At 54.5% G+C, this 12,284-nt stretch overlaps 4 protein-coding genes across 4 annotated transcripts; 1 reads left to right on the forward strand and 3 right to left on the reverse strand.

Annotated features, from left to right (window-relative positions):
- Nucleotides 1–30: 30 nt before the first annotated feature.
- CPAR01_01185 (glycosyltransferase family 28 domain-containing protein) lies at nt 31–4,191 on the reverse strand (the record flags this gene model as incomplete). The annotated part of the gene is made up of 4 exons (XM_060485474.1): nt 31–1,202; nt 1,277–2,151; nt 2,209–3,883; nt 3,948–4,191. The coding sequence occupies 4 exons, from the start codon at nt 4,189–4,191 to the stop codon at nt 31–33; spliced, it is 3,966 nt and encodes a 1,321-aa protein (XP_060356331.1).
- Nucleotides 4,192–5,522: 1,331 nt separating this feature from the next.
- On the forward strand, nt 5,523–5,693 carry CPAR01_01186 (uncharacterized protein; the record flags this gene model as incomplete). The annotated part of the gene is made up of 1 exon (XM_060485475.1): nt 5,523–5,693. The coding sequence occupies one exon, from the start codon at nt 5,523–5,525 to the stop codon at nt 5,691–5,693; it is 171 nt and encodes a 56-aa protein (XP_060356332.1).
- A 1,422-nt stretch (nt 5,694–7,115) lies between these two features.
- CPAR01_01187 (protein transporter SEC61 subunit beta) lies at nt 7,116–7,918 on the reverse strand (the record flags this gene model as incomplete). The annotated part of the gene is made up of 4 exons (XM_060485476.1): nt 7,116–7,150; nt 7,217–7,312; nt 7,460–7,670; nt 7,778–7,918. The coding sequence occupies 4 exons, from the start codon at nt 7,916–7,918 to the stop codon at nt 7,116–7,118; spliced, it is 483 nt and encodes a 160-aa protein (XP_060356333.1).
- Nucleotides 7,919–9,244: 1,326 nt separating this feature from the next.
- On the reverse strand, nt 9,245–10,878 carry CPAR01_01188 (NLI interacting factor-like phosphatase; the record flags this gene model as incomplete). Its single annotated transcript, XM_060485477.1, has 3 exons — nt 9,245–9,556; nt 9,612–9,761; nt 9,820–10,878. The coding sequence occupies 3 exons, from the start codon at nt 10,876–10,878 to the stop codon at nt 9,245–9,247; spliced, it is 1,521 nt and encodes a 506-aa protein (XP_060356334.1).
- Between the last annotated feature and the right edge of the window lie 1,406 nt (nt 10,879–12,284).

A 12,284-nucleotide genomic window follows, 5' to 3' on the forward strand; every position in this document is an offset into this window, starting at 1 on the left:
GAAAATAGAGAAGCAGGAAACCTCAAAGAATCACTGGTAAGAGCTCGACCCTCCTGGCCGGCCACTCATCTTCAAACTCTCCTCCATCGCCCTCCTCAGCTCCTCATCCTCCTCCTCATCAGCATCCGCCGATACATCGCGTCCCTTACCCTTTGACGCATTCCGTCGATACTCCTCCTCGGCAAGGCTCTGCTTCTTAACGTACTCCATCACGACATCCTCCTCCGTCAGCGCCGCGGCGTCCCTATTCTGCTGCTCTCGATGCGCGGCTTCTGACGCTTCGATTGCTTTCCGTAACTCTTCCTCCTCGTTTGTGTTTCCCTCCGCGTGCTGCCTCTTAGACTCCTCCAGGATCCGCTGCAGCTCCTCGTCGTCCTCGTGTGCGGGGGGATGCTGCTGGGCAATCCGGGACTGCTCGAGGGCGCGCTCGAACTCTTCGTCGTCGCCGTGCGATCCCTCGCCCGGCTGTACTCCCGCGGCTTTGAGGGACATGCTCTGGTTGATGGCCTCCTCGATGAGCCGCTGGTACTCCTCGTCCGTGATCTCCAGCTCGGCGCTCGTGAACGGGTCCTGGTCCTGGTTCTTGGCGTCTCTGTCGAGGGGCGCGGCCTTCTCGGCCCGTATGTCAGGAACTCCGGAACTGCGGAAGTGATTGACACTTGCGCGGATAGCCTGCTCGACCGCAGCGTCTTCTTCAGCGTTGCCGCGCGACGTTTCGGCGACGGATACGCGGATAGCGCGCTCAAATTCTTCGTCCTCGGCGGCACTCATTGAGCTAGGTTCTGAAAGCGACAGATCCGACCTCGAGGCAGGGACAACGGCCTCGACATGACCCTTCTTCCACGCTTCCTTTCGAGCATGAAGCTGTTTCCTTTCCTCAAAGGACAGTTTCCTCGTGTGGGCCCAGCCCGTGACCGGGGCCGTGAGACTCTTCTCGGGCTGTCCATAGGGTCCTTCGCCTTCGGCCCTCTGCTTCTCTCGCTGTTCCTTCAACTTCATGGCCTGGAAGTTCTTGAGGTCAAATTTGACGTTGTTCCAACGCACAACGACGTCTTCGCGCTCCGCGGCGCCGGCGCTTTCCATGTCCATTTGTCCCTGCTTCATGCGAGACGCAATGATGTAGTTTTGGACACTGCTCGAAAAGGCGTTCCGTAGAGTTGCATGAACACCTTGCATGGTGTACGCGGGGACGGACCATACAGCTGTATTAATTAGCAACAGTAATTCTTAGTATAGCAAGGGATTGAGCACGGGGGATGGCACGGATTCAACTCACCAGATGCGGGCTTGAGAATCAAACCTCCGATACCCTTGCCGAAACCTTTGATGAGTCCTATCCCACCTTCCTTCTCAGCACCCTTGAGCGGCTGAGTGACGAGTCCACCGATGCCATCAAACATGCCGTAGCCGAATTCCTTAGCAGCTATTCTGATACCGCTTGCCAAGTCCGTCACCTTCTCGGGCGGCCGGACAGTGTCATCGTTGTACAATCGAGGGGCATTCCGGAAACCTCTTGCCAAGCCGAGGCACACGTTCATCGGTGTCTTCACACCGGTAGTAACGATGCGACTAACGCTGGTTCCAGCTGCTACGGCAGCATCGACACCCACGTTTGCAGGCATCGATTCTTTGAACGACCTCTTCGCCGGACTGTTGGGTGGTCTTACAGATTGAGTCGTTGACGCATGTTCTGATGGAGTAGTTTCGCTACGAGCAATCGACGCACCATCGGGAGGGCTGAAGACCATGGAAGGAGCAGTGGAAGCCGTCTGCGACTGGGTTAACGACAGTGTGTCTGGCTGTGGAGATTGCGGCAGCGTCGGGGTAGAGCCCTCCATTTCCATGAGGCCTAGCTGTGTCGAAGACTCCGATGCATGCGTGCTTGGAGCCGCAATTGATGCCTTATCACTCTGATGTAGAGATTGCTTGCTTGAGCTCTGATGAAGAGACTGCTTGCTCGAGGAGGCTTCCGCGAGGGAAGGCGTAGAAGTCTCTGGTGTCTTTTCTCCTTTGCTACGACTCTTGAACAGCTCTCTGGGAAAATCGGCCACAGCCATACCAATACTGCTGATATCCGCGACGAGCGACGTTGAGACCGCGGAGATAGGATCCCACGGCTGGCCCTCAGTGATATACTCCTTGGGCCGATAGCTGTGAAATGTTAGTTATGACTTTGTGTGGAGTGACTAAAGGGGCGCGAGGACTCACAGCTTGAGATCAGAATACTTGATCAGGCCCCTTTCTACCAACACCGCGGCAGCCATGGGACTCAGACGGACCTTCGTCCTCCTTACACGCCAAGCGGCCGCCCGACTAGGCTCAATAGAGCACCTAAGTTCGTCGGTGTCCAAATGGTCGTGGAAGCTCTTACCACCCAAATCAGTACCCTTCTCCTCGCGAATCTTGTGACCAAGCTCCTGGGCTCTAGCCTGAGTTTCGGGCTTGACAGCAAACTTGATGGCCTCCGCGAGCTTATCTCCCGTGAGCTCCTTGTAAGGAATGGGATCTGGACCAGCACCCGCCCTCGAGACCATGGCACCCCAGAATGGCTGGTCACCAAAGAACGGCACAATGATGGTGGGCTTGCCTGCCTGAATACCTGCGGCAGTAGTACCTGCGCCACCATGATGGCAGACTGCCGACACATGCTTGAACAACCAGTCGTGGGGCACGTTGCCCAGCATGAAGACCCCTTCTGGAAGTCCAACATCTTCCGCGCCTAGGCCGCCCCAGCCCTTGGAGACCAGCGCGCGTACGCCTGTCTGATGAACAGCATCAAAGATCATCCTGGTCAAGGCATTCGGGTCATCAACCACGATAGAGCCAAATCCAATGTAGACGGGAGGGGGCCCTGCAGCCAAGAACGCAGCTAGATCAGGTTCTGGAGTAAACGCCGAGGCCAGGTTCAAGAAGTAGAATCCTGAAATATCGATCTCACGACCCCAGTCGTTCGGCTTGGGAATCAGTGCCGGAGACCAGCAATACGTATAGGGGATTCTTAATCTCGTCAATACACCCGGGGCCCAAATCAGTGACATGGGCTCCAGATCCAGCGCTTTGTCTCGGAACCTATTGATGACGTCGCCGAGGCCCTGCCATGTCATCATTTCAACCAACGCGTAAGAAACATAGTTGGTCATGACCGTATCGGTGTTTGTCGACTGAATATTGGCCAGCGGGTGAGGAAAAGCGCGCGTAGGCGTCCACGGCATAGTGAACATTAGGTGCAACGGAATACCCATCTTCTCAGCTATGTGAATATGCGCAAAACTCGGCGGGTTCGCAATAATGGCGTCAGCTACGAAGGGCTTCTGCGTCGGGTCCCCAGGTATTCCATAGTGCTCGTCCAGCGGCTGATCCTTGGCATGCGGTTTTGGTGGCGGACCCAACCCGTTGCCCGCCTCGATACACGAGCGCCAGCACCCGAGCAGAATATCCTGGATTCCCCTGCGGCGCTTGCTAACCTCTCCGCTCTTGAGTGTGTCGAAGCCGGGCATCAGACCGGGGTTCTTGACCATGAAGGCCATGAGCTCGGCGGGGTCGCCACCGATGCAGAAGAACTCGAGCCCATTCTCCTCGACAAACTTTTGGAACGTCGCGTGCGTGGCTATTCGCACGCGGTGGCCGTAGGTATCTTTCAGCACCTTGCCGAGGGCGACAAAGGGCTGGACGTCGCCTCGTGAGCCGACAATCTGTATGACGACGTTGAGCTGCGGGGGAGGGGTCTGGCCCGGCTGGCCTCCAAGGCTCGGGGGGATGTAGGCTGGAGGCAGGGGTGCCTGGGGTCGCTTGTCGGCGAGAAGCTGGTTTCGTAGCGTCGGGGCGAGGATCTCGGCCAGGCGATTGCCGCTCTGGTTGATGTTAATGTTGACTCGGCCGTCTCCTAGTAGCACTTGTCAGCGAATCTCGTGATGTGAGCGGCGTTGGTGGTAGGAGTTGAAAGTTACCCGTTACATTGGCGCCGGCTTCGAAGCCCGCCTGGTTGAACTGCAGCTGATCAGGAAGGTCTCCGTAGGCCGGCGGAGCCTCGGTCTCGGCCTCCAGTGAAGGCAAGCTGAATCCGTCAGAGACGAGGGCGTCGGGAACCTCAGCGCTGTCCGTCCTGTTGAGGTTCAAATCGCTGGGCCATCTTGGTGGCGGGGGAGGGGCAGACGAGCTCGCGCCCGCTTCTGGGTTCTTGACGACCGTCATTGCGGGGAAGGTCAACTCTTCGACTCGTCAACCGAGGGGGAGCAGGACCAGTGACGATGTCGAGGGGTAATGAAATTGTTTCCGAAAGTTCAGGTCATCACGGGGTGGCTGGTCGCAGATAGTAGCGGCGATGTTCGTAGCTATTGTAGTGGGATTGTGGACGTTTGAGAGCTTTGAATTGACGAGGGCGCCTTCTCACCAGCGCAACAAGTGACACAAAAGAGGGGCAAGCAAGCGTGGCACGATGGGCAGTTATGCGTGTGGGCAATTATCTTGCTGAACGGGATTGTTCTTGAGTTGGGTTATGGGAAGATAGAGCATAGTCAGAAGGTACGATCAGGTGCAGTGACAAGCGAGGTGCTGGAGCGAAGGCCGGCAGCATAAGTATTCAGCCCCGTTTCATCATCGGAGCCAAAAGCTGAGATGATCAAGCTCGTGAGAAAGACCCTGGAGCTTCAGTGGGTTCGAGGGTCAGATTAGAGGTGGGGTGGGTGCGGATAAGGGGGCCACTAGCGACTTCTCCGCCAGGCTTCCCAGATTCCCAGTGGCCTCCACTGCCTTGTAAGGTGAAGCAAATGGGCAACCTGGAGGAGGGAGGTAACCCATATGAGCACCGCCCTACGCAACCATCCGAGAAGTTGCATCAACAGGTTCAACGCCTCAGTTCAAGCGAGCTGGACTGGGGCGACTGGCACGGGGCGCTCCCGGCTTGAAATTCCATGGACGGGGGGGACAGAGCTATGACGTCCACCTCCCTTTCCGCAACATCATTCGTCCAATGGCTTGAGGACGTGGGGGAGAGGAGGCGTTGAAGATCCTCCAAGAAAGATGGCATCGGGTAGGCCAATGACGGGATGTTTTGATGGGACGATTTCGAAGAGGGCCAGCTGGACCTGGTTCTGGAACCCCGCACAGCCACAAGACTCAAGACCAAGAGATGATGGGTTTGGAAGACAAGGGAGGGCCCGCTCAATCAACACGCGTCTCAGGCACGAGATAATGTCTATGGAATAATCCAGTAGAGGTTTTGAGGAATGCTTCGACGTCTGAGCCGCAGGCCTAGGTTAAACGTTAGGCAGCGACTATAAGATGTCTTCCGGTTCGCTGGTCAGTTATAGTCTTGGTAGGATACTTTCAGGGGACCAAATAAAGATGGACCAGGGTCTGGGTCCCGGTCTGAGGGACGCGTGGAAGCGTGGAGCGTTGGCTGTGCGGTCATGATCCTATTCTCCGGTCCCAGGGCAGCTCTGAGGTTGCTTCCGTCGAGGCAACAATCATATGAGACATCTGAGATTCGATGTTATTGAAAGGTGACCGCCTATTTCATACCCATGAGGCGGCTGTTAAGAGTCATGGCTCTTTGCAGTTGGAAAGAGCTTTTTGATAGTAGGCGGGAGCAGTCCGAGGTGATGGTTCATCACGGGCATCCTACACAAGTAGGTTTGACCGGCGATTATTTTCCGGGTTACAACAGGTCCCCGGTTGATAGTCGAGTGGTGTAGAGTGCGGCAATGCAGCACAAAAGTCAATCAGGCAACAACAAACTCTTCAACTCCACAGGCTATACTTACAGAACCTACATCTCATCCATCGTCACCAGAATCTAGTCCACCAACAGCTTCACATATTCCTGGGTGAATACGACAAAAGTAGGGATAAGAATGAGCAACAAAAGTGATCGGTAGACACTGAGTACAAAAGCAGGAACAAAAGAGAATGAGCAGTAAATCAAGAACACCAAAAATAACTACGACAAGCTGCAAAAGATTTGATTCTCCCCTTCCAGAATCGAACTAGAGACCTTTCGATGACAATGTAACCATTACAGTCGAACGTGATGAACCAACTACACCAAGGGGAGGAAGACAGCTAAGCTGCTCTCGGTGAACTGTTGAAATTTTCCCGCAGGTTTGAAAATGAGTATCTCTCCGCAATGATTTTGTGCGCGAGTGGATAACAGAGTGGCCAACCGAGTCATTTGCGGGAGAGTGGTAATTGGTAATTGGCTTACGAAGAGAATATGGGGAAGGAGATACGGGTTAGTGGGGACGGGCATTTCCTCCAATTGCAACTTATCGTGGGCACGCGCACGCGGAACCTCTCTGGTCACCTCCCAAAATGAGTTCGGACACTGGCTTCCTCTCACGTGTTCCCGTGCGACACTAGTTGAACAGCTATTGAACCAAGTTCATTTCTTGTTAACTCGGGACACAGGAAGACTTCATTTTCTGTGTAAAGTTTCTCCGAACAATTGGTGTTTTAGGAAGACTCCTGAATATCTTCGAAAGCAAGTCGTCAACTCCATACCACAAATCATTTGCCTCCACCTCTCAGGTCGCCATTGTGGGACGGTGGATCGAGCTTCTCGCCTGAGCAGTCACCTTCCTTCCCACTGAGCTCAGGGTCGCCGCAAGGGTAGTCTGGATCAGCTGGTAGTCTAACTTACTGGAACTTTGATATCTCCGCCTGGCTAAGATTTGAAGACTACAGCTACGTGGAGGGGTAACCACTGCCCTTAGTCAGAAATAGCACAATGTTGGGTTCCAGAAGTCATATTGGACTATCTAGACTAGAAGCGTAATAAAATGTAAAAAGAGGTATAATACAGCGGCGCGCATCAGTCATGCTCTCTGCCTCTTCAACCAAAGTACTCCCCCTCTCGAGCACAAGCAGGCACTCCACTGTCCATTATCGTCAAAAGGTTGCTTTTGTGTTGTTTATTTGATGCCAGATTCCACTCCCCGCAGGTCCCAACAGCAGTCTGTGCCTTGACAAGCACGTATCTCTTTCTTTGTCGTCGCATTGGCATCCCTTTGGTCTGGGTTATGGCAGCATCACCCTGGCATTTGCGGTTCCTCGCAAAGCTGTATGAGCTCCATCCAAGGCTAGCTTTTGCATCTCCTCTAGGTGTCCTCTCAAGTCGCTTAAGAGGAGAACTTGCGGGTGAGCTTGGCAATGACTGTTGCGCCATTGGGTCAGCTAGCTGCTCTGTTTGGGAAGTGATGAATCCATGGGTCAAACTTACTGTGAAGGGCGACAACGCTGAAAATGAAAACAAGGGAAAGAACGAGAACAACGACGGGGTCGACCTTGAGACCGGGAGACTCATCGGTGTAGAGTCCTGTGTAATCCAATGGTTAGCCTTCTTTTTCTTGAGGATCAATTGAGCTCCTTCGCCTCCAATTCTCCTCGGTTCCAACCACTTCGCCAACATCCACCACACTATTTCTGAGAGATTGAAGGACACGTCATTGGGGTGGGAACGTACTCAGCATGGTGCTGCTGCTACCGCCAGCACCGGCAGCTCTCGTGCTGTTCGGCCGCGCATTCGCAATCTTTTCCTTCTGGTCGGCAGCCGCGCGGCGACGGATGGCGGTTCTGGGACCGCCGGGGGGAGTGGGCGAGGAGGGACGCGCGACGCTGGCGCCAGAAGCGGCAGCGCCGGCTCCGTTAACGGGCGAGGAAGGTCGAGGGGAAGACTGCGATGCCACAATTTCAATGTTAGCGATTTGCTCCTATTCGGCCACATTTGTAGGTCTTGCGGCCTCGGCGCGCGCGCATTGTCCGATTGCAATCAGGCGCAAACTCCAGTGTTGGCAGCTGGTGCTCGTTGCCCCAAAGAGTCGCGTGCGACGTGGTAAAGTGAAGCCACGACATGCAGTTTGGCAAGGGGCAGCTCCGAGGGACCAGCCTGGCCATTACCGTCGGAAGAAGAATAACTAACCATTGTGAAGGAGTGTGACGAGGGACAAGATCCAAGATCGCTACAGGATACTCGGAAACCAGGAGAATTCGTTCAAAAAAGCCGACGCGGGAAGAAGAATCAAAGTTCGGAAAGGATGGTGTGGGATGTGGATGGTCGGTCGGGAGGGCGTGATGATGGGAATTCAAGCTCTCTAGAGGGTCGGGGGTGCACCTGCGCTCAAAAGTGGCAGAGTTGAGGCCACAGTTTTGGAAAGGGGACCAGCTGGGCGCCGCCCAGGGGATTTTCCGACCCGACGTTCCAGACCCCCTGGGGCGGCGAACATACCTTAATGGGTGGCTGCTCAGCGTAGCGGGCTAGCGGCTCCCAGAAACTCCACTGGGCCCCTAATCCTGGCAAGACCAGTCAAGTTCACCACATGAGTTTACCTGTGGCATACATGGTCATCCTGTCATTGCGAGATGCAGATACTGTAATTCGTCGTAGCACATGCTTTTCCCCCCTTCACTCCGCCCTTTAGAAAAATACAGCCGTGCACTGAGAATCTTGTGAATGCTTTCAATTGAATTTGAGGGTACTGTATATCTAGGAAGCAGCCGCGTTCTGCAGCTGAAAGCTTCCATCTGACGGCGCCAGCTTATGCAGCGCATGGTGAAATACAACACAACGCAACGCTTTCCTGCAACAGCGCTCTCCTTATCGACAATTGCCGGCTATAAACGCAGGAAGATGAAATGTCTGCTTGCAGACTCCCGGAGAATGGTGGTAGTATGGGGGTAGTGTTAGTGGTGGTGGTGGAGGGTACGATTCAGACATAGAAAATGAACAAAGGGAAAACAAAATCCTGCCACGTAAAGGGCATCATCCCCTTCAGATTCCAACACGAGGACCCATGGTATTCCTAGCCGCCTTTTTGTTCTTCATGATGACTGGTCTTTGATAGACAGGTATCTTTCGTTGGGTTCCTCAACCGCATTATTCGAAAAATGCCGACGAAGAAGCACCAGGTGACAGAAATGCCCCAGCTGCCCCGGTTCGGCCATCCCAAGCTCCAAAGTGCCCTGACTTTTTTTCCCTTTCCGATCCCGAGGTTCTTTGATGGAAATTGTCATCCTCGCGGTCCTTTGAAATGCGGCCATCGAGCTTTGCTGCGTGAAAGCCGCCGTGAGCTGGCTCAGTGGTCTGGTACCTCCACCATGCTCATTATAAGGTAAGATTAGACAGTGATACATCTACACCTGCTGGAAACGAACCATCTCAACCCAAACGCCTGCCGCTATGATGGGACACGCGGTCCTGCAAATTTCTTCGGAGGTGATGAACGAAGAAAAGAAATTGGTATCTTTAGCTTCAAAGTGTAACGTCGAGAACCAGGCTGACGTCCTGGACATCCGACTTTGCGAGGTCTTCTAGAACGGGAATCAAGTCCAGCAGCTCATTATCGTGCGCGTCTGAAAACCAACTGCTAATGGGAACGGCGTGCTGGGGATGGAAAATGTACGACGTGGGAGAGTTGTCGATGATGATGGTGTCCTTCAAGTCTCTTCCCACCTGGGAAAGATCCTTGACATAGTTTCCTTGGTGATTGTAGCAGCTCTCGCGGAAAAGTCTGTGGTGAACGACCTTATGGATATCGAGCTGGTCTAGCAGCGGATCGCCGTACTTTGGATGGGTCAGCATACAGAATCAAGTGATTGGGTGAGGAGGACGGTCTTACCTTTGAGACTGACGCAGTAAAGACCACCACTTCATAAAGCTCGCCAACGCGCTTCATAAACTGATCCACACCTGGTCTCTTGATCACATAAACATTATGATAATTGCCCTCGATTTCGACGGGAATAGTGAAATCGGCTTGGTGGAGAATCTGCAGATTTGTGAGCATTTTTTGTGGAATAGGGCCAAAAATCAGCTTCAATGCTTACCTTGAATGAGCTGTGAACCAAGGTCTCGTCCAGATCAAGCACGAGACATTTCTTGCCCTTGAACTCAGGTGCAATGGGTGGCAGCAAGAACTTTTGCTCTGGAATGGCCTCATCGATAGGAGCTGATACCGGCGGGTTCGGAGGAGGGGGCGGCAGCTGCTGGCTAGTTGGCGCATCTTCTACCGGGGGCGGTATTTGGTGCTTCTCTTCGGGCTCGGGAGTCGCATCGGGCATCGCCTCGTCTCCCTCGGCATCCTTCTTGTCTGCTTCCAGCACTGGCGCTTCCTTGGTCTTCTCTCCAGTGGTCGACTCTACCGTGATCGCGGGTGCAGCACTACTAGCTCCGGCGTTGCTGACGACGTTTTGCTTGGATTCGCCAGCTTCTCCGCCAACAGTAGAATCGTCGGCAGTGGTTGCTCCAGACACACGCTTGCCTTTGTTTTCGGTTGCCGTCATTGGCTGCTCGGGCTGCGGCTGCTTCTCCTGGATTTGCGGCTTGTTCGAAGGGGGTTGTTGGTCCTGCGGGGTGGGCTGTCGAGACTTGGCGGTCGTTGGTCTCGCGGGCAGCTTGTCGAGCTTGTGGACAGCGTCGTCGCCGTTTTCAATCGCGTTCGCGTTGTCGGGGACACCGCAGCACCCAAGAAGGGCGAAAAGCCCTCCTTTCTTCTTCTTCTGAGGGGGGTTCACGGGAGAATTCGGTTGCGTGTTGCCGGGGGTGTTGGTAGGTTCGGTTTCGATGCCGGATCGGTGGCTGCCGACACTGCCATTTCGATGGCGTCCTAAAAAACTACCCTTGGACTCCTTCGAACGTCCGCCGATGCTGTTTCTCGAATCGCTGACTGTTGCTCCGCTCAGCCCTGTCGACGTCGGGGAGGATTGATTGCGCTGCGAGGAAGACCGAGACGGTACATGCAGGAAGCCCCTACCCTTCTTTGAATTTCCACCCTCCTCTGGCGCCAGAAGCACCTTTTCTTTGGACATTTCTTGACTCGACTGGCCGTTTTGCTGAATCTGTGGTGTGATTTTGTCTGGGTTGGATGGTTGTGGTCTCTCGGACATGATGCTGTCGAGCTAGAGCAGGGAGGTGGTTAGCCAAGACGTTCAAAGCAAGACCAACGGTTCTGCATGAATCAAGCGACGATGCCCAGGAGGGGCTGGCGAGCACCAGTAGGCTCATTTAGATCAATCATGACACTACCGCCTCTGCCTCTCATTCCAAGGTCTAAGACATGGCCGAGGTCGTGTTTGTCGACTGGTGGCCATCCGAGACGGAGCAAGCGGTGCGCGTGAACGTGGGTCGGGACCAACAGACGAGCGAGCATGCCTCTTCCCTCGGTGAGGCGGTGTGTCGCGCGAGCACGAGATTGATGGCGGATAGGGTGCGTCGAGGGCTCAAGCAGAGGTGAACATGGAGTGTCGTCACTCACCTCCTTTCTTCTTGGGGACCGGCAAGCCTTCCCAGAATCCTCAACCCCTTAAGTGAGCTGTTGTCGGCCGTAAAAGGCCGATTCGCAAAGCTCGTTACGCGGTCCGAGGTGAAGGAAAATTGTCGGAAAGTAAAAGATCGACGCGGGTGGGCGATGGATGGAATGGAAGAGGAGGAAAGGCGACGTCCCGGTGAGGTTGTCGGTCGAACGCGGAGAATGGAAGATGGTTTGGGCTCAGTCGCGCAAGAAGCGGCGCCAATGGAATGACTAGGTGGGCGAGGCAAAGTGGCTGGGCCTGGGGGGGCAATGGTTTACGGCGGCCAGTGTCAGTTGGAGTCGGTCCCAAGGCAAGGTCGTAATGGTTGGCGGTGGTAGTGCTCGAATCAGATGGGAAAAAAGTGGGCGAGGAGAAAGCGAGCGAGCGGTTGCAGGGAATAGCAAGGTACGTCGCGGAAGAAATTAAGGTTCGCTGGTAACAAGTGAATGGGTTGGCCTTTTTGGAAAGAGAAAAAAGAGGCAGATATCGAATATCGCTCGAATGTTTTTTTTGTGAGGGACGTGGCCGGCCGAAGAGGTCGGGAACAACGAGTTTGGCAAGCTTGATGATGCGTGAAAGAAGAGGGACGAAGAATGGAGCAACGGCAAGGCGTGCAAGGAGATTGGAAATTGGGGGGAGGGGGGTTAGTGGAAGAGAGGATGGGAGAGACGGGAGAGTGAGAGAAGGGTAAGTAAGCGAGAGAGCGAGAGCAAGAACGAGAGCAAGAGAGCAACAGCAGAGCCAAAAAGCAAAGCTAACAACCCCAAATGGCCAGTAGAAAGACAAGGCGTCGGCGGCGAGAGGATGAGGAAGAGAGCAGATGGCAGCCAAGGGCCCGGGGGGTGGTGAGAAGTGAGGACGACTGGCAAGACTCAAGAGAACGACGTATCAGAGGCTGAAAGAGCGTGAAAGGCACAAGCGAGATGATTTGCCTTTAGAAGCAACACTTGAATGGGGTCTACTGGGAGGGCCAGGGGCTGGCCCGTGTCTACAGGTGCAGA

This window comes from Colletotrichum paranaense, assembly GCF_030867605.1.
Source record: "Colletotrichum paranaense strain IMI 384185 chromosome Unknown Scaffold_1.1, whole genome shotgun sequence".
Lineage (NCBI taxonomy): Eukaryota > Fungi > Ascomycota > Sordariomycetes > Glomerellales > Glomerellaceae > Colletotrichum > Colletotrichum paranaense.